Below are 24,000 nucleotides of genomic sequence, written 5' to 3' on the forward strand. Positions count from 1 at the left end.
GAACCAGTGAGGAACATTTGCACTATTAAAAGCTTAAAAGTATCCTTTGAAGGCAACATGTTGCCTTTCACAACCTAGTGCTTACCTTTGTTTACATGTTTACATGTACAATATATTGATATATGTTTCCATTTAAATAATCTAGAAATTTTTCTTACTCTACTGTTAAACATACCAAAAATTCCCTTATTAAGTAAAAGGTTGTAAGTGGCTGTTAAATAAGTTATCAAAGCTGTGAAAAGATGCCAGATATGAGACCTGCTTCCAGATGGATTATAGTTAGTTTTAATGTAAATAGGCTAAAAATGTTAGAACTACTTACATTAGTTTATATAAAATGTACTTCAAGTCTGCCCATCAAAGAGTTTATTGTTTGAAGTTGATGAACACAAGCTATTAATTCTAATTAAGCTACTGTTAGTGTTACTGCAGTTTATTTGTTTAGCATTACATATCAGTTGGACATAAGTGAGTCTTCGCGTTTCTCTCTGTTTCATTAGTGCAGAACTTTATGTTCTTGGTAAATTTCGCCATTGTCTCCGAAGAACACCACAGACAGTGTTTTCTTTTGCTTGGTGCTCAAACATGACCGCGGGCATGAGGAGGAGGCTTGGTTAAGTGAAAGGGTGGCGCCGAGGGGGCGGAGCGGCTCCCTTCTCCGGGCGGCGTCATCAGAAGAAAACGGGACAGAGGGGCATAGGGAGGCCGACAGAGAGATTGGTTTCCCCGGGTGATTTTGCCCCATCCTACAGGTAAGCACAATGAGAGTTTCAGGGCGTTTTTTCGTGACTAATGACAGGAGGTAAAGACTTTTATGCATCGGAAGAAAAAAATTTAAAACTCACTGCGACGCATCAGCTGTCCATTCATTCATTTAGAAATCACATTTTACAGCTTATGTGGGGATGCTTGTAGAGACTGTATTCAATGATATTTAAACATATGCTAAAATACGCAGTATTTGTGGGCTAGATGGCTCATGGTATGCACACATGGTAGTTAAGCAAAATGTCACCTTGTGTATTACTTTTATTCTTATTTCATGACTTTGTCTTCTTGGAATACTATATAACGTCTAAGTTGCATATATTATTACAGCCTAATGTGCGTTACTTGCAGCCTGTCTGATAAAACTCCCACTCAGGCTTCAGCCACACCATTAATAGACGTGAAAGTGTCTTTTTCTCTCAGTGAGTGCTAGAATGTGACTGACAGACGGTGCAGCAGCAGCGGCTGGACGTCGTCACACTGAGCATGTGTCAGGCTTTATAAGCTATAAACATCATTCATGTGCACGGGCTCTGCCTAATCTAAATCTGCAGTACAAATTGCATGCAGACAGCCAAACTTTTACAGTGGGCTCCGGTGCTGCAGTGCTGTTCAGTCAGTGTCACGTCTCACAACAGAGGGGCAATTTTGAGGTGGTCGGTTTGTCCAAATAATAGTCATCCTCCCCCCCTCCCCCCCCCACACACACAAACACAAACACTAATAATAATACTCATAAAAGGATTTGGATTTATTGGCAAGGACACGTCCATCTGAAGGTCTGATCTTCCTAAAGCAGTGACACCTGGTGGCGGCATGATATGTACATTTCCTATAAAACTGAGTATTGTGAAAGAGTTGCTGCACAATTAAAATGTTTAGATCATAATACAATATTTTTGAAATAATCCGAATCACATTTTTTGCCTTTAAAAGCTTAAAAACCTGTGAAATCTAGCTTGTAAAATCAACATTAAAAAACAGCAACACTTTTTAAATACCTCTATGCTGTTTGCACCAGTTCAAAGCAGTAGTATAATGTGCACATATTTGGGCTGGTTTGCATTAGGAGAGATGCTTTTCCTTTCTTTATTCAAATAACCGTGGGTATAGCTAACTGCCGTCTGATCACCACTGTTGTCTTCTTAACAGAGTACATGGGAGGGGCATTTTTGTTTCTAGTTTTTATAGATATTAGAAGGCTTGTATTCAAGTGCCTGTATCCATGTGTATCTGGTTGAGAAACCACTGTTTGCATATTCACGCTCAGCTTTGCCTGTTAATTTGTTTGTCATGCTGTAACATGATCAGGGTACATGAGAGATTTTTTCAAGAGATGCAGCCCTAATACGAGCTCAGTTTTTGGAAAAAAACTTTATTGAGTGAGAAAACTGTTAAAACTCATTTATTATATAAATATTTTTTAATAAATGTATTAATATAAATATGTATTTGTATGCATGTAATTAATTTCTAGTTCAATTTCTGTTATTACCGCAGCCCACCTGCAGTACCTGCGTGGTCCACCAGGGCCCCACACTTTGATAGTCACTGGCCTATTGGATGGCTGTACGAAATGATCCCTAATAACATTTAATATTTTTGGTATCATTGCTGGAAAATTTGACATTGAAAATGGAAATTGGTGCCAGCTGCATATTTGGAGCCGCTCTGCTGGACAACCTGTGTCATTACACCAAGCTTCTTTTCTTCTATTTACAGCTGCTTTCAATAAAGATATTAGTGTATGGCTATTATACCACTCAGGCTCTATGCTGTAATGTACTCACCTGCCATTTCATTAGTTACACCTTTTAAGTACTGAGTTGGACCCCCTTTAACCTTCAAAGCTGCCTTTATTCTTCATGGCATACATTCAACAAGGTGCTGGAAGCGTGCCTCAGAGATTTTGGTCCATATAATAATGGATTGCATTTATATAGCGCTCTTCAGAGCCCTCAAAGCGCTGCCTGGGGCAGACTGACAGAAGCGAGGCTGCCATATCGCGCCATCGGCCCCTCTGGCCATCACCAGTAGGCGGCAGGTGAAGTGTCTTGCCCAAGGACACAACGACCGAGACTGTCCGAGGCGGGGCTCGAACCAGCAACCTTCCGGTTACAAGACAAACTGCCAACTCTTTGAGCCACGATCGCCCCTGTAATTATTATATTGACACAATAACATCACACAGTTGCTGCAGATTTGTTGGCTGCACATCCATGATGCAAATTTCTCATTCCATCATGTCCCAGAGGTCCTCTTTAGCACTGAGATCTGGTGACTGTGCAGGCCATTTGCATACAGGGAACTGAGACAAAGTCCTTTTGAGATGGTGTTTAAATGATGTTCGGTTGGTACTAAGAGGCCTAAAGTATGCCAACAAAGAACAGGTGCACTTGAGGAACTGGCCAGTGAATGCCCGTGGCGTCTGTTTTATTCTTTTAGAAGATTTTAGCAATGATAGGCTGGTGTAACTACAGCTCTAAAGAGCCCTGCCTGTGATAGCTCAAGCTACCGACTTCTTGCTAACGTAGTTATCAGAGTTTTGCTGTGTGAGATCTGCAGCTGGCTCCAGGTTGAGAGAAGCATTTAACAGTAAATGCAGAAATAATGAGTAATACAGTAATACAACTGTCTGTATGTCATATTGAGACATACTGATTTATTCAAGAGCAGCCATGTAACTGAAACTAAGCGCTATCACGGAAAGCTGGGAAATGCTATTCCAACCAGCAGTGATGTAATCACTGAGATAAATCTGCACTGCTAAAAACAAAATTATTGGCGCAGGGCGACTGAAGCACTGCAGCCAGTTCAGTCACAATGCATGCATAAGGAATCTGCATTTAAAAGCCTTTTATGGTCATTACTCCTGATGCTCTGTGCGACGTGTCCGGAGTTGGTACACAGCACTTACATGCATCATTTGCCTGTGTAGGTGTCAGGTGTCTCACAGGTGTCGGAATGTCAAAGTCTTTCAGTGCCGAGGAGATGGCGGAGATAAGGGAGGCCTTTAACAAAGTGGGTGAGTAAAAATGTGTGTGTTTGTGTGTGTGCGTTCACATTGCAGAAATCTATGAATTATTTTTGACTGTGTGATGTACATGACTGTGAAAAGTGCCTCTTTGTGCACGCCTGTGTACGTGTGCAGGATCTGGCAGACAGAAGCTTTGATACGCCTACGTTCCCATTATTGTCTAATGCAGCGATCCCCAACCCCCGGATCACGGACCGTTAGCGGGCCGCGAGAGTTGAAGCTCGGGTGTGAAATTGATGATTTTCAGGGTTTTTAACGCTAACTCGGTTTCACTGGGTCTTTTTTCCCATTTTTTTGGTACCAGGCCGCACAGAAAAAATAAAAAACTTACTAGTGCACAATCACCTGTTTTTGCTTTTAAAAGAGTCTGAGTTCTACTTCCCATTCACAAAAGACCCACGAACTGCTTTAAAAGCTTTAAAAGTATGTTTGAGACATCAACTACTTTGGATAAAAGTCATGGCAGAATATCCCAAGATTGCCACAACAGCACACACACACTATCTGTGTGAAGCATGGTTTTCTGCTGTTCTACCAAAACAAAATTGCGGAGCAGGCTGAGCATAAACAACACACTTCAGGTGTCATTGTCTCCCCTCTCATTGATTTAGCGTTATGGTGAATTATATATTTTCATGTACTTTATATATGTTTTGTAGTCGTGTGTCTTATTTTGAAAGAAATATTTACGCATTACCATAGCGACCAGAGAGCATTAAGGGGCAGAGAGGAGGATGTTACGCTCAATGTTGTTGGTGCATTTCAGGAGGACGCTGCTAATAAAGTTACACAATTACACAGTGAATTGTCTTAATATTAATAAATTTACAAAATAACACAGTTTTTGTCTTGGTCGTATCATTTTATTTGGTTGTATTTATCCGCGACACCTTAAAGGCCGGTCCGTGAAAATATTGTCTGACATTAAACCATCCGTGGAGGAAAAAAGGACCGCTGCACTAAAGGAGCAATTCAGTATATTTTACTCCAGAAAAGTCGGAACACTGTGTAACATGTAAGAAGAGAAACGAATGCCATGATTTGCACATCATTTCAATGGAAAATACTACAAAGTAAACATAAGCTGAGACTTTAGGGCACTGACTCTTAGCATGTCACAATGGCAGCACTTTAAATCTCGCCCTGCATATCTGGAAAACTGTAAATAAAGAAATAAAGAGTAGAAGTTTAAGCTTAAGTAAAGTTCTCTTTCATTTCCTGTCTTGACACACCACGTGTAGATGCGGATGGCAATGGGTACATCTCCTCCACCGAACTTGGCAATCTCTTCCGAGAGGTTGGCTGTCCTGTCCCCGGATATCAGCTCAGACAACTCCTCCAGAAGCTGGACCTGAACAACGACAGCAAAATTGAATTATCAGAGTTCGAGGCTGTAGGTAACACTAGTTAACTAACTGTAGTAATTCACAGCTTTACTAACAGTTTACTCACAGCAGTCAAAAAAAGTAAACATGTTACATAAAAATCTCTTTATATACTAATGTACTGTAAAGAAAGGCAAACTACCATAACATATTAGGTGATAAATGACTTATATTGGTTATTATCTTGACAAATATACAGTAACCATGGTTTAATTGTCTGTAAGTTAGCGTGTGTTTGCATATATATTCAGCTCTTTAAGGAACTCAAGGACGACCGCATAGCCCAGAGTTTCAGGAAAGCTCTCAACAAGAAAGAAGGCATTGTAGCCATCGGGGGCACCAGCGAGCTCTCAAGTGCAGGAACTCAACATTCGATCTCTGGTTAGTAACGGCATATATAATATGTGTGGTGTCACCGCCTAGAGGAGTCAGAGAACTCTCTGATCAAACAGCCTCAGGTTTTAGTCGTCGCAGAAACAGATCTGACACTTGGCTATGTCGTATTTCAGAGCAGGAGCGCTTCGCCTTTGCCAACTACCTCAACTCGGCTTTGGAGAAGGATCCCGACTGTCAGCACGTTCTCCCCATCAACCCCAACACCGAGGATCTGTTTAAAGCTGTCGGAGATGGCATCATGCTTTGGTAAAGCAGTTTTCTTTAGACGCTTTTTGTCACGTTCAGGCAGTGCGCTAAGATGCTTCCCTCACGCTCACTGTTTCAGTAAACTCATCAACCTCTCTGTGCCTGACACCATCGACGAGAGAACCATCAACAAAAAGAAACTGACTCCTTTCACCAAACAGGTAAGTTGGTTCCCTTTCACATCTTAATCGCGTGCTGGCTTAATGCGATTTAACCCCTGACCCTTCATATCCTACAGGAGAATCTGAACTTGGCTCTGAATTCTGCTTCAGCCATCGGGTGCCAGGTCGTCAACATCGGAGCTCAAGATCTGAAGGAGGGGAAACCTCATCTAGTGCTCGGGCTCCTCTGGCAAATTATCAAGATAGGGCTGTTTGCCGATATCGAGCTGAGCCGCAATGAAGGTGGAGCACAGATAGATTTGCAGATAGATTTGTCTGTGGAGAGGGAATTTTGCAAACATGCAAAAAGTAAAACACAATTTAAAGGGGACCCATTATTTGTTTTCCTATATTTTCTATCATTTCACTTCCTGGCCACAAAAAAGTGACTCACTGTAAAATGTCACATTGAACCACCTTTAGCTCTTCACTAAGCTTATGCAGTGTCACTACATTTACTTCTACATTTACATTTACTTCCAAAGCTGCACTGACTTTTTTGACAAAATCTGAACCCTCTTTGACAGTTTGAGCCCAGTGAATCCTGGCTTTGTCATCCTGAACTGACTGAAGCAGGCCCAGATTATAACACTGCCCCCACATGCTCGTACAGTAGACACATACCGTACACATGTACAGGATGTGTCTGTGTGTTAATGGAAGGCTCCTACCTATTTGCTTAGTTAGAACCAGGTGGTGATGGGTTTCCTGTCCAGGCTGTATATATACACAATTAGACCGATGGCTGAACTTTCAGATAATGAGTTTATTTAATTCCTGTCTTCAGCGCGCTCCATTTCAGACAGTTTTTTCGACTCTTGGCTCATTTCACTGTTCAGACCTTCTGTTTGTAAGGAGCAGCCAATGAGAAGAGGAGCTGAAATGACAGTAGACGAACTATAGCGGATAAAAACAGGAGAGTCCCAGGATCAGAACATGGAAGTTTATATAGCAGTTGTCCTTTAAATACATGCTGGAGTTTAGTTTAGGCACCAGAGTCATTCCTCTCTCTCTGTATAGCTATTGCAGCGTTGCTAGAGGAAGGTGAGAGTCTGGAGCAACTGATGAAGCTCAGTCCTGAAGAGCTGCTGCTCCGCTGGGTCAATTTCCATTTAAAGAAAGTCGGAATGAAGATATCAAACTTTTCTGCTGATGTTAAGGTAAGAAAATGTAACCAGTCGCTTCACTGTTTGCTATCAGAAACTGAATCCTTATTTGATCTTTTACAGATGTTGGGTCACAATTTAAAAAAATCACATTCTCTTCAGGGTAATATGCCTGTGACAGTATAAACACTGCATTCATGGGTTGTAGCTCTGACACACGGGCGTTTGAATAGTTGCTTAGATTAAACATTAAACTAGAATATTTAAATGATGAGGGCAGAATATGCACAAATAGTCCCTGTGTAACAGAAGAACGTTTCACAGAAGATCTGTTTGAGTTCACATATCTGATATGGTCATGTCAGGCTAAACACAGCTACCTGCTTTCCTCTGAACTTTCTCTTCATGAGGGACAGCCAATCAGAGGGAAGCTGGCTAAAGGGGAGGGACGCTTTAAAGACAGAGGATAGTTTGTTACAGGTAGAGGATGAACTGATTGTCTCCACCAAAGCCCAGCATGAGCAAAATAATTATAGGTCAAATTAAATAGATCAGTGGTCCCCAACCCCCAGAGTCGTTTGGTACTGGGGCGCAAGAGTTGAGGCTCGGGTGTGAAATTTATGGTTTTTGGGTTTTTTATCGTTATTTTGTATTGTATTTATCGTTAACTCTGTTTTCCGGGGTCTTTTCCCGTTTGTTATGAATAAATCTTCTTTTTTTGGTACTGGTGCTGCTTTCATTTTGTAGTGCTTATCCGCGACACCTTATCCGCAACATAAACTGGTCCGTGGTGCAAAAAAGGTTGGGGACGGCTGAAATAGATGCTCAGTAAAATATTAAAAAGCAAAGGCAGGTTGGCTCTGCAGTTGGCTGCAATTAACTGTATTCTGCTTTCATATAAAAATTTGTAAATGCACTTTATTTTTGCACACATTTGCACACATTAAACACACATTTACATTTATTTTGCATGAGTATTGTGACATATTGCAACAACACATAATGCTATTGAAATCAACCCTGAATAAATGAATAAATGTCACTCAAAATGCATGTTTATTCTCAAAATGCTGACTTTAACTAATCAAACTACACTAAGTACAAGTAGAATATAAATATTACATTTAATTGAATTTTACTCCTTCATGTTTGTTGACGGTGAAGAATCTTTTTTTTAGCGCTGGGAATAAACATGAGTGCAGTCTGACACGGGTCTGTCTCTGCCTTTGTGCGCTTCTGTTCCCACGCAGGACTCCAAGGCCTACTTCCACCTGCTCGAGCAGATCGCCCCAGATGGCAGCAAAGAGGATGTTCCCCATGTTAACATTGAAATGAGCGGTCTATATGTGAGTTTGCTTGAAAGGCAGCGTGTCGTTTGCCTTGTAGATTCTTTGTTTGTAGTGCTGTTCTAGTCAGGCCTAACCCTGCATACACACCCTGCATACACACACACACAGTAGAAAAATGCCCCAGTGATGTCAGAGAAAATGGTTCAATTTCTTTATTTGAACACTTGAAAATAGAACTAATACAGAGGATGAATCTGTCATTTAAATACATGCATATCACACGCCTCTGTGCCTGTGTGTGTGTCACAGGAGCAGGATCTGGTAAAGAGAGCAGAGTGCATGCTGCAGCAGGCCAACCGTCTGGGCTGCAGGCAGTTTGTCACTGCCACCGATGTCGTGAGTGGAAACTCTAAGCTCAACATGGCCTTCGTGGCGACCCTCTTCAACAAACACCCGGCTCTCACTAAACCAGAGAACCAAGAGTGGATTGTGGAGAGTAAGCATGGATGAGCATGTACTTTCTCGCTCCTGTAGTCGCTGAGGTAAGATCCTGTGGCTGACTCTGTCTTTCGCGATCTCCAGGTGAGACCAGGGAGGAGAGAACTTTCAGGAACTGGATGAACTCTCTCGGCGTCTCTCCAAATGTTCATCATATCTATGGGTCAGTGTGCGATCTGTACCGTTTAGCAACACTCTGATATGTAGTTTACATGTGCATGTTCACCTCACATGCCACTGTGTGTGTGTACAGTGATCTGCAGGATGCCCTAGTGATTCTGCAGCTTTATGAAAAGATTAAGGTTCCAGTGGAATGGGACAAAGTCAATCGCCCTCCATTCAAAGCAGGAGGAGGCCACTTAAAAAAGGTAAATACACAAACTGCTTCATTCAAAGAACAGTTTTTAATAAAAGATGTTCACGTGGAAACGACACATACACATTTAATGGGTGTGTATGATGCTCATTTCTAGCTCCATATATTTATGCCTTAGATTGGGTCTTGGTGGAGCACCTTGTTTTGTTTCACACTCGACACACATTCTTCCCGTCTCTTTAAGACAACTGTTTTCTTATTGGCTGCCCCTCATACAGAGACAGTCTAGTCAGCAGATGTATGGAGCTTGTACGCTGACAGTCTAAGCTTAGGTGATCATATTAAGGACATCTTACTCACAGCGATGACAGCCAAGGATAGAAAAACTGTCTTAGTGTTTAGATCAGCCTGAAAGCTGAACTTATGACTCGTGAAATATATTAAAAAATGCTGCAATGTGTAAAACGTTAGTAAAAACAGAATGTATCCAGAATGTATCCATCCATCAACAACATTAACAAATCTCATAAATCCATATTTTACTCACAGTAGAATTTAGAAAAAACTGCATCTACAGATTGACCTTTTTAGTATTATTATTTAAAATGGTAATCCACTCTTTCTAAACATTTGATATGTTTTCTACTATAAATTAAATATGGCTTTTGAAATTTGCAATGTTTTGTTTGTGTGCGTGTAAAAACTAGGATTCCCAAAAAAAGTTGGGACAGTGTATAAAGTGTAAACAACAAGTTGCAGATCCCAAAAATGTCTTTGTGTGCACTGCAGATTGAAAACTGTAACTACGCCGTGCAGCTGGGGAGGCAAAAAGCCGGGTTTGTCCTGGTGGGGATTGGTGGACAGGACCTGTACGACGGAAAAGCTATTCTAACCCTGGGACTGGTGTGGCAGCTGATGAGGAGGTGATTTTCTTTTGATTCCTATGTTGGGTTTGCAGTACAGTCGAGGACAGATAGGGGGTGCTGCTGTTTCAGGATGGAAACCGAAAAAGTCAGAGCTCTCTCACCAAGTTCATTGAGTTTAATGCACTGAGCTGTTATGATGAGGCACATCGTTGCACTGATGATTAAAAACACCGGGGCTTATGGGAAATATAGTGCTCAGTAATGAGGCTAATATTCTCACATCCACATGCAGGTACACGTTAAATGTCCTCAAAGACCTTGGACATGGAGAAGTTGCTGGAGATGATGTGATCATTTCCTGGGTCAACAAAACTTTGTCTGGCGCTGGCAAGACTTCCTCTATAAAAAGCTTCAAGGTAAAAAGTTACACTTTGCCAGAGAAAGTATGCATTCATTACACAAACTAGCCAATTACTAGTGTAATGTGAGATATTCTCACATGTATATTCTGTTTTGTCATTGTGGATTATTGCTTGTGAAAAGTGAAAGGCCAGCTGTGGACGTGTGATGCTTGTGTGCTCTTCTGTTTAGGACAAAATAATCAGTAGCAGTCTGCCAGTTCTCGACCTGATTGATGCCATCCAGCCGCAGAGTGTCAACTTTGAGCTGGTTAAAAAGGAATATCTGTCAGAGGAAGACAAACTGAACAATGCCAAGTAATCACCTCTGCTGCTCTGTTTGTTTCCAGTAGTTACTGGGCTTTTGTATTTTATTACATTGCTATCTAGAACCTTAGCTGGCAGTGGGGCATTCTGATTATTACATCAACGTTGTGATGATCAGGTGATACTTACCATCCTTCCTTTCTCCAGGTATGCCATCTCCATGGCGAGGAAGATTGGTGCCAAAGTCTATGCCCTGCCTGAAGACCTGGTAGAGATCAACCCCAAAATGGTGATGACCATCTTCGCCTGCCTGATGGGGAGAGGGATGAAGAAAGCTTAAAGGAGACACGCTTGCACCTAAAGACAAACAGACACACGTGTAGTGGGCATAGATGTACTGTGTTGTTGTTTTATGTGGTTATTCTGAGCTAACCAAAACAGAGTGAATTCAATCTGAGTGTAAACAGTAAAGTGCAGTAAAGCGGGACTTCTTTAACGGCTACATGATATAAAGGTTGAGGTTTGGTTTGGGGCTTTTCTTTGGATCTCATTTTTACGATCATTTACGAGGTGATCATCGTCTGTGCTGCTTGCTGAGATGAATCTAATAGAGCGCTGACTATCACAGGGTCTGAGCCATGCATGTTAGGACTGTGCGAACGGGAAACCTGTTAAGAAAATATGAAATTGTGTCTTTATGTTTGTCTTTAAGTTATGACACGTGGCAAATATTCAAAAACAACTACTTCACATGTCACATAGAAGCACCTAATGCTGCCTCTCCTCCATTCCTGAACATATTTAACATTTTCTCAGCTGCTTTTTCCTCTCAACTTCCCATGTGTCAGTTATTGTTCTCGAGCCATAAGAATCTTTCATGTAGAATCTTTCATTACATTATAGGCAGATAATATATTCACAGAATATAAAACTGAAACCTGTTTTAACCTTCAATGTCTATTAAATGCTTTGACTAGGACTTTTAACCCAGAACAGCACATCTGTAGTGCTTTTTTCTAGCATTGACACTTTGTCTGTAGACAGTCTGTTCCAGCATAACACTTGAATTCAGTAGCTCTGCTTTTGCTGCCATGATGACTGCAATAAACAACCTCAAAGGTTTAGTCAAGGTTTAGATAAATTTAAAGTCATGCGAGCAATACTTTCAATGTGTTGTGTGCACAATTACGTCTGTTATGGTAAACCATAAAATCTTTTTTCATATATTATCTAGTTTTGTGTTCTGTGTGATTTGTTCTGTTGGCGTTTCAAGCATGTTATTGCAACAACCACCCATTTACTTACTGAACAGAACCAATAGCAGTCATTCATTTCCATTTCCTTAAATATTATTATTGAGATTTTGCTTCCATCACGTAGCAAATAGCACGATGTTATATTTATTTGTATTTAGCAATTAAAGACTGTTTTACATTTAATTGATGGCACAGCTGAGGCTACTCTGAATTTTCTTGGTCTACTGAAACAGGATATCATGGATAAATGTAAGTTTAATTTCTAAGAGCACTCAGAGTCGTGACAGGGACTAGAAAGAGAGAGCAGATTTCTCCTGTATTGGCTTCTCTTCATTGGCTTCCTGTTAAATCCAGAATTATAAAATCCTGCTCCTCACATACAAGGTCTTAAATAATCAGGTCCCATCTTATCTTAATGACCTTGTAGTACCATATCACTGGGGGGGGTGGGGGGGGGTGGTGGACTCATGCTCGAGAAACTTTGAGATGATCTGAGCTCTGTTGATCGTTATCTGAAGATGCATACACTGTGGTCATAAAGGGATGGACATGGTCAGCAACAGTACTCGGGTAGGCTGTGCCATTTATGCTCAATACTCCCAAAGTGTGCCAAGAAAGCATCAGCCCACACGTTACACCACCACTACCTGCCAGCACTGATAGAAGGCAGCATGAAGGTGCTGCAAATAAGAACACTCATCAGAGCAGGCAACCCTTTTCCAATCTACTGTTGTCCAGTTTTGGTGAGTATGTGTGAAATGTAGCATCAATGTACTGTTTTTACCTGACAGGAGCGGCAGCTGGTGTGTATTCTGCTGCTGTCGCCCATCTGCTTACACTGTTGCCCATTCAGAGGTGCTCTTCTGCATGGCTTGGTTGTTTTTGAATTACTGTTGCCCTCCTGTCAGCTTGAAGCAGACTGGCTGTCTCCTCTGACTGCTGGGATCCACAAGTTATTTTTGCCAGAAGAACTGCTGCACACTGCATATTTCCTCTTCTCTCTGTAAACACTAGAGAGGGTTGTGTGGGAAAATCCCAGCAGATCACAGACCAGCCTGTGTGATACCATCAACCACGCCACATTTAAAGTTGTTTAAATCCCTTTTCTTCCTCATTCTGATGCTCAAACCGAACTTCAGTGTGTTTCCTGCACAATCATGCCAAAAATTCATTGGGTTGCTGCCCTGTGATTGGCTGATTAGATTCACATTAGCCAATAGTTGAACAGTTGGTCCTAGGAAAGTGGCCATTTTACTTATTTTTATATTTAGGACTCAAGGACTCAAGAAGTTTATTGTCATTTCATATGGTGTTACCCAGCCTGAAACAAAATGCTATTTCTCACCAGCCTCTACAGTGCAATAAGCAATGCAGTTTAAAAATAATAAATACAGTTTAAAATAATAAGTTTAAAAAAAGAGCAGCAAAAAAAGGCATAAATAACATAAGATCTAAGTTCTAAAAACTCCAGTCACATTCGTTTGGGTAGATAGCAGCAGTCCTGTCACAGAAGTCCTTTCACAGATTTAATAATAAGATTACAAATTATTTCCATAAACTTTGCAGAAACTATCAGGACGCAGTTACGGCTGGCTTGTAAGGCTGGAACACAACAACCATTTACTCTCTAATGAGGTCATAGTCATCAATCCATTCATCCATTCTGCTTATCCTTATCAGGATCATGGGGAGGCTCCTGAAGCTCATATATTAACCAATATTGAAAGCACAAAACCAAAAAGGAACAGCAACCTAACACAAAGGCCAGATTGCTGCTTTACGAGGGAGCGTAAAGGAGCAGAAAGAGCCGAGGCAGAAGCCACTATACTACATCTATCATCAGGGGGCGGGTCCTAGGACTCAAAAACACAAATCACAGCCAAATGTATGCACAGACAAGCAAACAATAGCAGTGCTAGCGATCCATAACCTTGTTTTAACTAACTAATTTTACATACAGCCTGCTTTGATCTTAAGTGGGCCAGACCAGTGAAAATCCCCTTTCTGTCAGTGTGAAGACTTTTAGCTAAACACTTAATCCCTGAGATGTCTTAATATTGTTATTGTACATGTACAAGAATTAGTAAATAGAAGGTTGCGATTCCTCCGTGAATCGCAACTTTATCGTGGTGGAGGGGTTTGTGTGTCCCAGGGATCCCAGGGGCTATGTTGTCTGGGGGCTTTTGCCCCCTGGTAGGGTCTCCCATGGCAAATTGGTCCTGGGTGAGGGACCAGACAAAGAGCGATTCAGAAGACCCTTATGAAAAGAACACCGAGGGAACAGGGTGCCCGAGGGCGAGCGTCTGGTGGCCGGGCCTTAGTCCATGGGGCCAGGCCGGGCACAGCCCGAAGAGGAGACATGGGCCCATCCTCCCGCAGGCCCACCACCCGCAGGAGGCGCCATAGGGGTCGGGTGCATTGTGTGCCGGGTGGCGGCCAGGAGCGGAGGCCCTGGCGGACTGACCCCCGGCTGCCAAGACTGGCAATAGGGACATGGAATGTCACCTCTCTGGTGGGGAAGGAGCCTGAGTTAGTGTGTGAGGTTGAGATGTACCGGCTAGATATAGTCGGGCTCACCTCTACGCATGGCTTGGGCTCTGGAACCAGTCTCCTGAAGAGGGGCTGGACTCTGTCTCAGTCTGGAGTTGCCCCTGGTGAGAGGCGGCGGGCTGGGGTGGGTATTCTAATATCCCCTCGGCTTGCTGCCGGTACGTTGGGGTTTTTCCCGGTGGACGAGAGGGTTTGTTCCCTGCGCCTTAGGGTCGGGGAACGGGTCCTGACTGTCATCTGCGCTTATGCGGCGAGTGGCAGTTTGGAGTACCCAGCCTTCTTAGAGTCCCTGGGGGGGGGGGGGGGGGGGGGGGTAGTGAGGGTGTGCTGGGAACGACTAGCAGAGGCCCCAGTCCGCGAGATCTTCAACGCACACCTCCGGCAGAGCTTCAACAGCATTCCGAGGGAGGCGGGGGACATTGAGTCCGAATGGACCATGTTCAGCGTCTCCATTGCCGAAGCTGCTGCATTGAGCTGCGACCGCAAGGTGGTTGGTGCCTGCCGTGGTGGTAATCCCCGAACCAAATGGTGGACACCAGAGGTGAAGGGAGCCACCAGGCTGAAGAAGGAGTCCTATCGGGCTTGGTTAGCCTGTGGGACTCCGGAGGCAGCCGACAGGTATCGACGGGCCAAGCGGAATGCGGCTCGGGCAGTGGCTGAAGCAAAAATTCGGGTGTGGGAGGAGTTCGGAGAGGCCATGGAAAAAGACTTTCGGACTGCCTCGAAGAGGTTCTGGCAAACCGTCAGGCGTCTCAGGAGGGGAAAGCGGTGCTCTACCTGCACTGTGTATAGTGCTGGCGGAGCGCTGCTGACGTCGACTGAGAAAATTGTCAGGCGGTGGAAGGAATACTTTGAGGACCTCCTTAATCCCACTGACGCGTCTTCCGAGGAGGAAGCAGAGTCTGGGGATGAGGGGAATGACTCGCCAATTTCCGGGGGCGAGGTCACTGAGGCAGTTAAACAACTCCTTGGTGGCAGAGCCCCTGGTGTTGATGAGGTCCGCCCCGAGTTCCTGAAGGCTCTGGACGTTGTAGGGCTGTCCTGGTTGACACGCCTCTGCAATGTTGCGTGGAGATCAGGGGCAGTACCCGTGGACTGGCAGACCGGGGTGGTGGTCCCCATCTTTAAGAAGGGGGACCGGAGGGTGTGTTCCAACTACAGGGGGATCACACTCCTCAGCCTCCCCGGGAAAGTCTATGCCAGGGTGCTGGAAAGGAGAGTTCGTCCGCTAGTCGAACCTCGGATACAGGAGGAACAATGCGGTTTTCGTCCTGGTCGCGGAACACTGGACCAACTCTTCATCCTCTCGAGGATACTTGAGGGTGCATGGGAGTTTGCTCAACCAGTCTACATGTGTTTTGTGGACTTGGAGAAGGCATTCGACCGTGTCCCTCGGGGTGTCCTGTGGGAGGTGTTGCGGGAGTATGGGGTGTCTGGCCCATTGCTACGGGCCATTCGATCCCTATACAACCGTTGCAAGAGCTTGGTTCGCATTGCCGGCAATAAGTCGGACTCGTTCCCGGTGGGTGATGGGCTCCGCCAGGGCTGCCCTTTGTCACCGGTTCTGTTCATAATTTTTATGGACAGGATTTCTAGGCGCAGCCAAGTGGTGGAGGGCTTTCGCTTTGGTGGCCTCAGAATCTCATCTCTGATCTTTGCGGATGATGTGGTTCTGTTGGCTTCATCGGGTGAGGGCCTCCAGCTCGCACTGGAGCGGTTCGCAGCCGAGTGTGAAGCAGCGGGAATGAGGATCAGCACCTCCAAATCTGAGGCCATGGTTCTCAGCCGGAAAAGGGTGGAGTGCCCACTCCGGGTCGGGGATGAGTTCCTGCCCCAAGTGGAGGTATCTCGGGGTCTTGTTCACGAGTGATGGGAGAAGGGAGCCGGAGATCGACAGACGGATTGGGGCTGCAGCTGCAGTAATGCAGACGCTGCACCGGTCCGTCGTGGTGAAGAGGGAGCTGAGTGTAAAAGCGAAGCTCTCAATTTACCGGTCGATCGACGTCCCTACCCTCACGTATGGCCACGAGCTGTGGGTAGTGACCGAAAGAACGAGATCGCGGATACAAGCAGCGGAAATGAGCTTCCTCCGAAGGGTGGCTGGCCTCTCCCTTAGAGATAGGGTGAGAAGTTCGGCCATCCGGGAGGGGCTCAGAGTAGAGCCGCTGCTGCTCCACATCGAAAGGAGCCAGCTGAGGTGGTTTGGGCATCTGACAAGGATGCCCCCTGGGCGCCTCCTGGGTGAGGTGTTCCAGGCATGTCCCACCGGGAGGAGGCCCCGGGGCAGACCCAGGACACGCTGGAGAGATTATATCTCTCGGCTGGCCTGGGAACGCCTTGGTGTTCCCCCGGAGGAGCTGGAGGAGGTGGCTGGGGAGAGGGAGGTCTGGGCCTCTTTGCTTAGGCTGCTGCCCCCGCAACCCGGCCTCGGATAAAGCGGATGAAGATGGATGGATGGATGGATGGATGGAATAAAATTGTAGGTTATTATGTGGCAGGTAGTGGAAAAACTGTAACTTTTTCCATTGAATTGTTTATCTATCTATTTGGTGTAGTGTGAAAGTCTTTGTCAACAGGAAATCTGTCAAATTTATGAAAAAACAGTTTAAAGTTCAAAATCCATGCACTCCTTCACATTTTCCAAAGCCTTTGAGCTGCCCAGGTTGGAATTCTTTGCTGAGCTGATTCTGATCCCCGGGCCTTATGTTTGATGTATGCCCCTGACTTAGAGTGTTAAATACAAGTCCAGAGTTATCTGAAGCAAAAAGGAGCTAAGCTGTGATTTAGAGACAAAGCATTATGTTAAAATGTGTTAAGACACTGATGGGAACCGACATTATATTTGATTTGCTATTTTGCTAAAATGACAGGCAGAATCCATCAAGGGTTTAAGTGATGTTTTCAGTGGAGACAGTGTGCACAGTAGCATGACCTAACATGGGTGGAATGCAGGTAGCGTTAACTTTATTGAACATACAGCAAGGTGACTATCTCCAGGCTTAAAATGAGCAGGAGTTGTTTTTGTGAAACAAAGGCTTAAACATTTGCAGCTGTCCTGCAATATAAGAGGGAAAACTGGGACAGGTCAGTTGAGCTTCTGACAGGTTGTTAATGTGTCTGCAGTGCGGTGTATTTGTCATCACTGCAGCCGGGATAGCTGCTATCATGATTGAGAGGTAGCTGCTTCACTTTCTAAATGTGTGCTGGTAATAACTGAGCCAATTACACGTGACAATCGATCCCAGAAATGACTTTTACCCTGAAAGGCACTCGTGTTTTCTGTCATTTTGAACAGACATGTCAACATCCCGTCACAACCAATCAAAACACATGGTGAAAACACATTTTTGGATAGATGTGTATATTTTTGTGTTGTTTTGTAATCCATCTGAACAGAGCTGAAATAGTGCAGGTGCACTCATAAAAATCTCTCTTAGTAATCAGCAGAATACACACACACATGCACAAAGACACATTTCCAGATCAGAGGCCACTTCAAACGAGATTCTTGAATTCAGATGAGCATGCTGGTGAAAAGAAACACACACATATATGCACGTACACACACAATTTGCAATTTAAACGATGCTTCCCCCCCCCCCCCCCCCCCCCCCGAGTACCACGTGATCGTTCCTTTTATCGGTTACATTTGTTCATTCCATCCACCGTGCTATGTGTGTATTGCACTAGAGTCTGTTCATCGTGTCTTATAGCCTGTAAAAGACGTTGAGTTTTGTTTTGTGTTTTTAGAAAGAAATAATACTTTGGCGAGATGCACAGGATCTGAGCTGATGGACTGACCACCTGAACGCTGGAGCATCAGAACAGTTACCAGGTTTGCTGAATGGATCACTTTTGCATTTCTGTCTCTCCCTCTTATGATCTGTTGTCATAACTACTGTACAGCTTGTTGCTATGTCATCTAGTTTCTGTGGTGATGCTCAACAAAGGATGACCTCGTACTAGATGACCTTCCATATAAGTGCGATATGTGGGTGTGAGTGTGCACGCGTGAGTGTGTGTTCTGACACATATTCTGACGGTGCTTGGGATCTTGGGTTGGGTACAGCCGACCTGGCTCCATGTGTGTGTTTTGTTGTGTTGTTTTGTGTTCTTTTCGCAGTGAACAAAATGAAAATGACTTGAGTGTTGCTGTGTTTGCATCTGTAGGATGACGGGTCTGGTCCAGGATTCTCACAGGCTGTCTGTGAAAACATGGACAGAGGAGGAGAGTGACCGAGCTGAGAGCACACTTAGCAGGTACACACACACACACCGATGATGCTGTACAGGTACTGTTACAGTTTAGTTGATGCTTAAATCCGTATTCTTCCTCATGGCCAGCAGGGGGCGATTTTGATGGCAAAATTAGTCCAAGTGGACAGAAGGATAATCTCTAGTTTCAAGTTGTTGAAAGCTCTACACACTGTTTGCTGAGTTACATGGTTTGTGTGTTATGTGTTTTGTATGTGCATGAATACACAGAGGACAGTCAATATGTGACGACACTTCTTCAGAGCTACAGCAAATGGCAGCCATTGACAGGAGAGATGCTGGTTCCCAGAATTCCTTTCGGGCCCGAGGCGCTCTGTCCAGGTATGATAGCTGATTTTCAGATGATAATGGAGTAAAACAGTACAAGAGTGAATGTTTTAGCTGGATACAACCACAATAACATTTTCTGCCTGTTTGTCTTCAGGATAGTCAGTATGGTGATGACCCTGAGAGAATGGGCGCAGAAGAGTTTGGCTGAGGAGACGGAGCGACCGGATTCTTTCCTGGAGCGGTTCAGAGGCCCCGCTAACATGGACATACAGGCGCCGCCCAGCAGGTTCAGCCACAGCCGTACCGGCTCAGAGGCAGATCACGAAATCAGACGCTCCAGACGCACGTGAGGAAACAACAGCTAACATGCAAACAGTGTGAAACTTGGGTTGATGCTTACTGTGGTTCTCTCTGTCAGGAGAAAAAAGTGTAATATTGTGGTCTTATCTCCATCTGATGACGCGCACTATTACTGGCTGATGGTGATTGGTGCTGCAGCCTTTTACAACTGGACCCTGCTAGTTGTCAGGTAGGGAGCTGACATTGACATAGCTTCCGCTAATACAAACGGTCAAACTCCCTCTCAGAAGCAGATTCCTGTTTGTGTTATTACTCTTACTAACACGTCTCTGGGGCAATGACACGTGTCTGGAATAGTAGATTGATATCATTTTTGTCACTTTGATGTTTGTATTTCTTTAGGGCTTGTTTCGATGAACTCCAGATGAGAAACGTGCTCATCTGGCAAGTGCTGGACTACACCTGTGATGGAGTCTATATCCTGGATATTGCTGTTCGGCTTCACACAGGTACTCTGATAAGTTTCCATCATGAAACAGACAAGAAACTACTGAACATGAAATATTATGACACTGACCTCTTTTTTGTTCCTGATGGAATCTTAACTCAGGTTTCTAAAAATCCCAGAAGTGGGACATTGTATTTACATTTATTATGTACATCAAGGTTTCTTGGATCAAGGCTTGATGATCAAAGATGTGCGCCGTCTGAGAGAAACCTACATTCGAACGTTACAGTGTCAGTTTGACATCTGCTCCATTCTTCCAACTGACCTCTTGTACCTGATTGTTGGAATCGGCTACACTCCGCTTCTTCGATTCAACAGACTGCTGCGCCTGCCCCGTCTCTTTGAGTTCTTTGAGCGTACAGAAACACGAACGGGCTACCCCAATGCTTTCCGCATCTGCAAACTGATTCTGTACATCCTGGTCATAATCCATTGGAATGCCTGCGGATACTACAGCTTCTCCAAAATCCTGGGACTGGGCTCTGACTCATGGGTTTATCCCAATGCGTCTGACCCTGAGTTCGGCACCTTGTCACGAAGTTATATATACTGCCTATACTGGTCAACCATGACGCTGACCACTATAGGAGAAACTCCTCCACCCGTCAGAGATGAAGAATATCTGTTCCTGATATTTGACTTTCTGGTAGGTTTATAGCTTACTCAAACCCTATACAAAAGGTGTATACTAGTTTTTCCAGTCTGCTAAAACAATTACTACTGGTATTTCTCTCCAGGTTGGTGTTCTGATATTTGCCTCCATTGTGGGTAATGTTGGATCCATGATTTCTAATATGAATGCAACAAGAGCAACCTTTCAAACACGTGTAGATGGACTCAAACACTACATGCACTTCAGACATGTCAGCAAGGTGCTGGAGCAGCGTGTCATCCGCTGGTTTGACTACCTTTGGACCAATCAGAAGACAATTGATGAACAAGAAGTCCTCAAGAGTCTGCCTAATAAACTGAGAGCTGAGATAGCTATCAATGTTCACCTGGACACACTTAAGAAGGTAAAGACCCATGTCTTACCCTTTTACCTCACTTGGAAAAACTAGTCAAACAATCTGAAGTTCCTAAATGTTGCTTTTGTGTCTGTTTTTGGACCCAGGTGCGTATCTTCCAGGACTGTGAGGCAGGCCTCCTTGTAGAATTGGTGTTAAAACTCAGACCGCAAGTTTTCAGTCCTGGAGACTACATCTGTAGAAAGGTATTACGTTTACTGGTTTACCTAACTGTATATATACAATAGATACAAGGGCTGTCCAACGTCATTGTCCAACAATTCTGCTAAAATTTACGAAGCACATACACAAAAATAAATTCATTAAATCTTTCTTCGACTTTCTTACGCCTTCTCCTAAACTGTTTGGTGGCTGGACCTCTGAAGCAGATGAGACTTCCCTCAAATTCCTTGAGGCTCTGGATGTGGTGGGGCTGTCCTGGTTGACATGCCTTTGGAGGTTTGCGTGCCTTTGGATTAAAGAAATGGGGGCTGGTTTCCCGTCAACTTCACTTGGATCCCAGCCTCCGTAGCAAAGTCTATGCCAGGGTGCTGGAGAGGGAAGCCCACTTTTTAGTCAAACCTCAAATCCAGAAGCAACAATGTGGTTTTCTTTCTGGTTGTTAAATCCTGGACGAGTTCTTTTCCCTCATAGATATTTGAGGGTGCATCGGAGTTTGCCTAGCCAGTCTAGATGCGTTTGTGGTCTTGGAGAAGGCATTCAACCATGAACCAGTGTCCTGAGGAGGATGTCTGGAAGTAAGGGGGATAGGACCTGTTGTTACAAGCTATTGGATCAAACATAGAATTTGCTTGTGCATGCATACATCCAGGGCTGTACATGCATGTGCATTCTTGTACAAGCAAAACATTATAACAGTTGTAAACCCCCCCCCCCCCCCCCCCCCCCAAAAAAAAAAGACCATATCATTGCCAATAGCCAGAAACTTCGTAGGCACCTTTACTTCTTGGTAGGTGAAGCTAGTAACATAGCAATACCCGGTTATCAAGACAGTTGTCATAATTCTCTTTATACAGTGTTGCTGTTAAAAATGCTAATGTATATTTTTTGTCTGTCTTTTTTATCCAAGGGAGATGTGGGTAAAGAGATGTACATAATTAAAGAGGGCCGCCTGGCAGTGGTTGGGGAGGATGGCGTCACACAGTTAGCTGTTCTGACCGCAGGAAGTTGCTTTGGAGAAATCAGCATCCTAAACATCAGTGGCAGCAAGATGGGGAATAGACGCACCGCTAATATTAGGAGCCTGGGATATTCTGACCTGTTCTGCCTTTCCAAACAAGACCTGATGGAGGCGCTACAGGAGTTTCCCCATGCCAGGGCACAGCTGGAGCAGAGGGGGCGGGACATCCTGATGAAGGAGGGACTTCTGGAGGAAGTGAATGTGTCTGCAGGGGAGGAGTTGGAGACGAAGGTGGAGAGGCTAGAAACCAGTCTTGATCGGTTGCAGGTCAGTACTTTTATGCTAAATATTGTAGCTGGTGGTCTTGTTTCTCATAACACAGTTTCTTGCATTATGGCTCTTTGTTTTTGAAAAATTAGAATGACTAATAACATTGATGTTACTTTCAGACGTGTTTGGCCCGTCTGCAGAGTGAATTCAACTCATCCCAGCTTCGACTGAAACAGCGAATAACGGCCCTGGAAAGCAACATCCCCACAGCAGCAACTGGCAGCGGCTTCCTGTCAGATGCTGATGGCAATGAGAGTATTTCTGGTGGTGACAGTGTGCGAAGTGAAATTACCTTCCGATTTTAAATAATGTCTTAAATTAGTTTTCCTGAAATATTTAGGATAATTTCTTCTTAGAAGTTTCTTTTAGTTTGAAGCTTTCTTAATACCACTGAACAGTTGCTCACACCTTTATGATTAAATATATAGATAAAATTGCAAGTATACAGTAGATTAATGCAATAAAGTGCTTGAGAGAGAGGGAACCTAAAGAAGAAAAATACAGCTGACTTATGTCCTAATTATGTCTTAATCTACTATTTGGCATGCATTAAAGGTACAGTATGTAAAATTTCACCACAATCCTCTTTTCTTACCCCTCGCATTTCAACTGCACAAAGGCCCTTTCACATAGGATACGGCATGCGTTGCACTGACTGCTAGCTCGAGTGAATGCACGTAAAGTTGTGTCAAAAAGTTTACCAAACTTGGATATGAACAGAATGTTTTCCTTCATCATGTGGCTGAACTTTGAGCAGCTGAATTGTCTTTGATGTGCATCTAACATCACAGAACTTGAACACTTTGTAACGTAACTCTCTTACGATGTGAGAATGTAATCAAATTGTTTATCAGAGGGAAAGTGGGATTTTTAGGACACTTAAGCCTCACATTAGCTGGTATAATGTTAGCTTATGTTTTGTTGTTGTTGCATTTTTTAGTGGCTTTTTGTTAGCTGTCTGAAAACAGCAGGTTTGCATGCCTAACCTGCTGACACTAGCTAACTTTGACAGTAATGAAAATGTTTAAGTCCTAAATTCATTTAAGGACATGAGGCTTGAGGCGAGGAGGAAGAAAATGAGGTGCAAATGAGGAAGGAGAGTGGGCAAGGGTGTAGGAGGCGAATGGAGGCATAATGGCATAATGAGAATGAGAACCATCTTGCCACTGATTTTTAGCCACATACATAAAAGACGATTACAGCGATGTCTACTTTGGCCACTGTATTTAAGATTTGTGTGACAAAAAGGCAGCTTCCACAAAGCCACTTTGTATTTTTCATGGATTAATTATGAGTTTATGAGAATGGACCAGTTTGTTGGAAGACTTAATTCAGCTATAAGTACAATAGTATTTTTATGTTAAATAACTTTAAAAAAAATCAAATCATCTTAAACTTAACAGTTAACACATACATAAGTGTGAAGGTTTTTCTGGTCATGTGGTTGGTTTGGTTTGTCTTTGTTAGTATGCCTGTTAGCAGGATTTTTCCCATGGAGCTTTTATCAGTGGTGGGCCTTGCTCCAACTTAGAAATGATTAACTTAATCATCTGAAAAAAATCCTCTTCTTCCCAAGAAATAATAATACATTTGGATCAGATATCCTGGGGATTCAGTTCATGGTGTGGAG

General features: G+C 43.8%; 2 protein-coding genes across 2 annotated transcripts; both read left to right on the top strand.

The window, feature by feature from the left end:
• Nucleotides 1–620: 620 nt before the first annotated feature.
• LOC146524174 (plastin-3-like) lies at nucleotides 621–11,966 on the top strand. The gene is made up of 16 exons (XM_085132249.1): nucleotides 621–752; nucleotides 3,707–3,793; nucleotides 5,047–5,198; nucleotides 5,442–5,571; nucleotides 5,700–5,832; nucleotides 5,912–5,993; nucleotides 6,071–6,236; nucleotides 7,014–7,153; nucleotides 8,350–8,445; nucleotides 8,698–8,884; nucleotides 8,971–9,049; nucleotides 9,140–9,254; nucleotides 9,992–10,125; nucleotides 10,361–10,484; nucleotides 10,660–10,784; nucleotides 10,941–11,966. Exons 2-16 carry the CDS (start codon nucleotides 3,733–3,735, stop codon nucleotides 11,071–11,073), a joined length of 1,857 nt encoding a protein of 618 aa, XP_084988375.1. The 5' UTR covers nucleotides 621–752; nucleotides 3,707–3,732; the 3' UTR covers nucleotides 11,074–11,966.
• Nucleotides 11,967–18,254: 6,288 nt separating this feature from the next.
• On the top strand, nucleotides 18,255–23,724 carry LOC146524175 (cyclic nucleotide-gated cation channel-like). Its single transcript, XM_085132224.1, has 11 exons — nucleotides 18,255–18,374; nucleotides 18,710–18,799; nucleotides 19,025–19,135; nucleotides 19,239–19,430; nucleotides 19,503–19,613; nucleotides 19,787–19,893; nucleotides 20,051–20,538; nucleotides 20,630–20,908; nucleotides 21,007–21,105; nucleotides 21,990–22,367; nucleotides 22,490–23,724. Exons 2-11 carry the CDS (start codon nucleotides 18,711–18,713, stop codon nucleotides 22,673–22,675), a joined length of 2,040 nt encoding a protein of 679 aa, XP_084988350.1. The 5' UTR covers nucleotides 18,255–18,374; nucleotide 18,710; the 3' UTR covers nucleotides 22,676–23,724.
• Nucleotides 23,725–24,000: the final 276 nt, after the last annotated feature.

Source organism: Neolamprologus multifasciatus, chromosome 2, assembly GCF_963576455.1.
Source record: "Neolamprologus multifasciatus chromosome 2, fNeoMul1.2, whole genome shotgun sequence".
In the NCBI taxonomy this organism is placed as follows: Eukaryota; Metazoa; Chordata; class Actinopteri; order Cichliformes; family Cichlidae; genus Neolamprologus; species Neolamprologus multifasciatus.

Excerpts from the sequence above, each read along its gene's own strand:
- LOC146524175 (XM_085132224.1), top strand. The coding sequence starts at position 18,711 with ATGACGGGTCTGGTCCAGGATTCTCACAGGCTGTCTGTGAAAACATGG. Across the intron at positions 19,136-19,238 it reads GCCCGAGGCGCTCTGTCCAG|GATAGTCAGTATGGTGATGA; the intron begins GTATGATAGCTG and ends GTTTGTCTTCAG. Across the intron at positions 22,368-22,489 it reads CCAGTCTTGATCGGTTGCAG|ACGTGTTTGGCCCGTCTGCA; the intron begins GTCAGTACTTTT and ends TGTTACTTTCAG.
- LOC146524174 (XM_085132249.1), top strand. The coding sequence starts at position 3,733 with ATGTCAAAGTCTTTCAGTGCCGAGGAGATGGCGGAGATAAGGGAGGCC. Across the intron at positions 6,237-7,013 it reads CGAGCTGAGCCGCAATGAAG|CTATTGCAGCGTTGCTAGAG; the intron begins GTGGAGCACAGA and ends CTCTCTGTATAG. Across the intron at positions 10,485-10,659 it reads CCTCTATAAAAAGCTTCAAG|GACAAAATAATCAGTAGCAG; the intron begins GTAAAAAGTTAC and ends TCTTCTGTTTAG.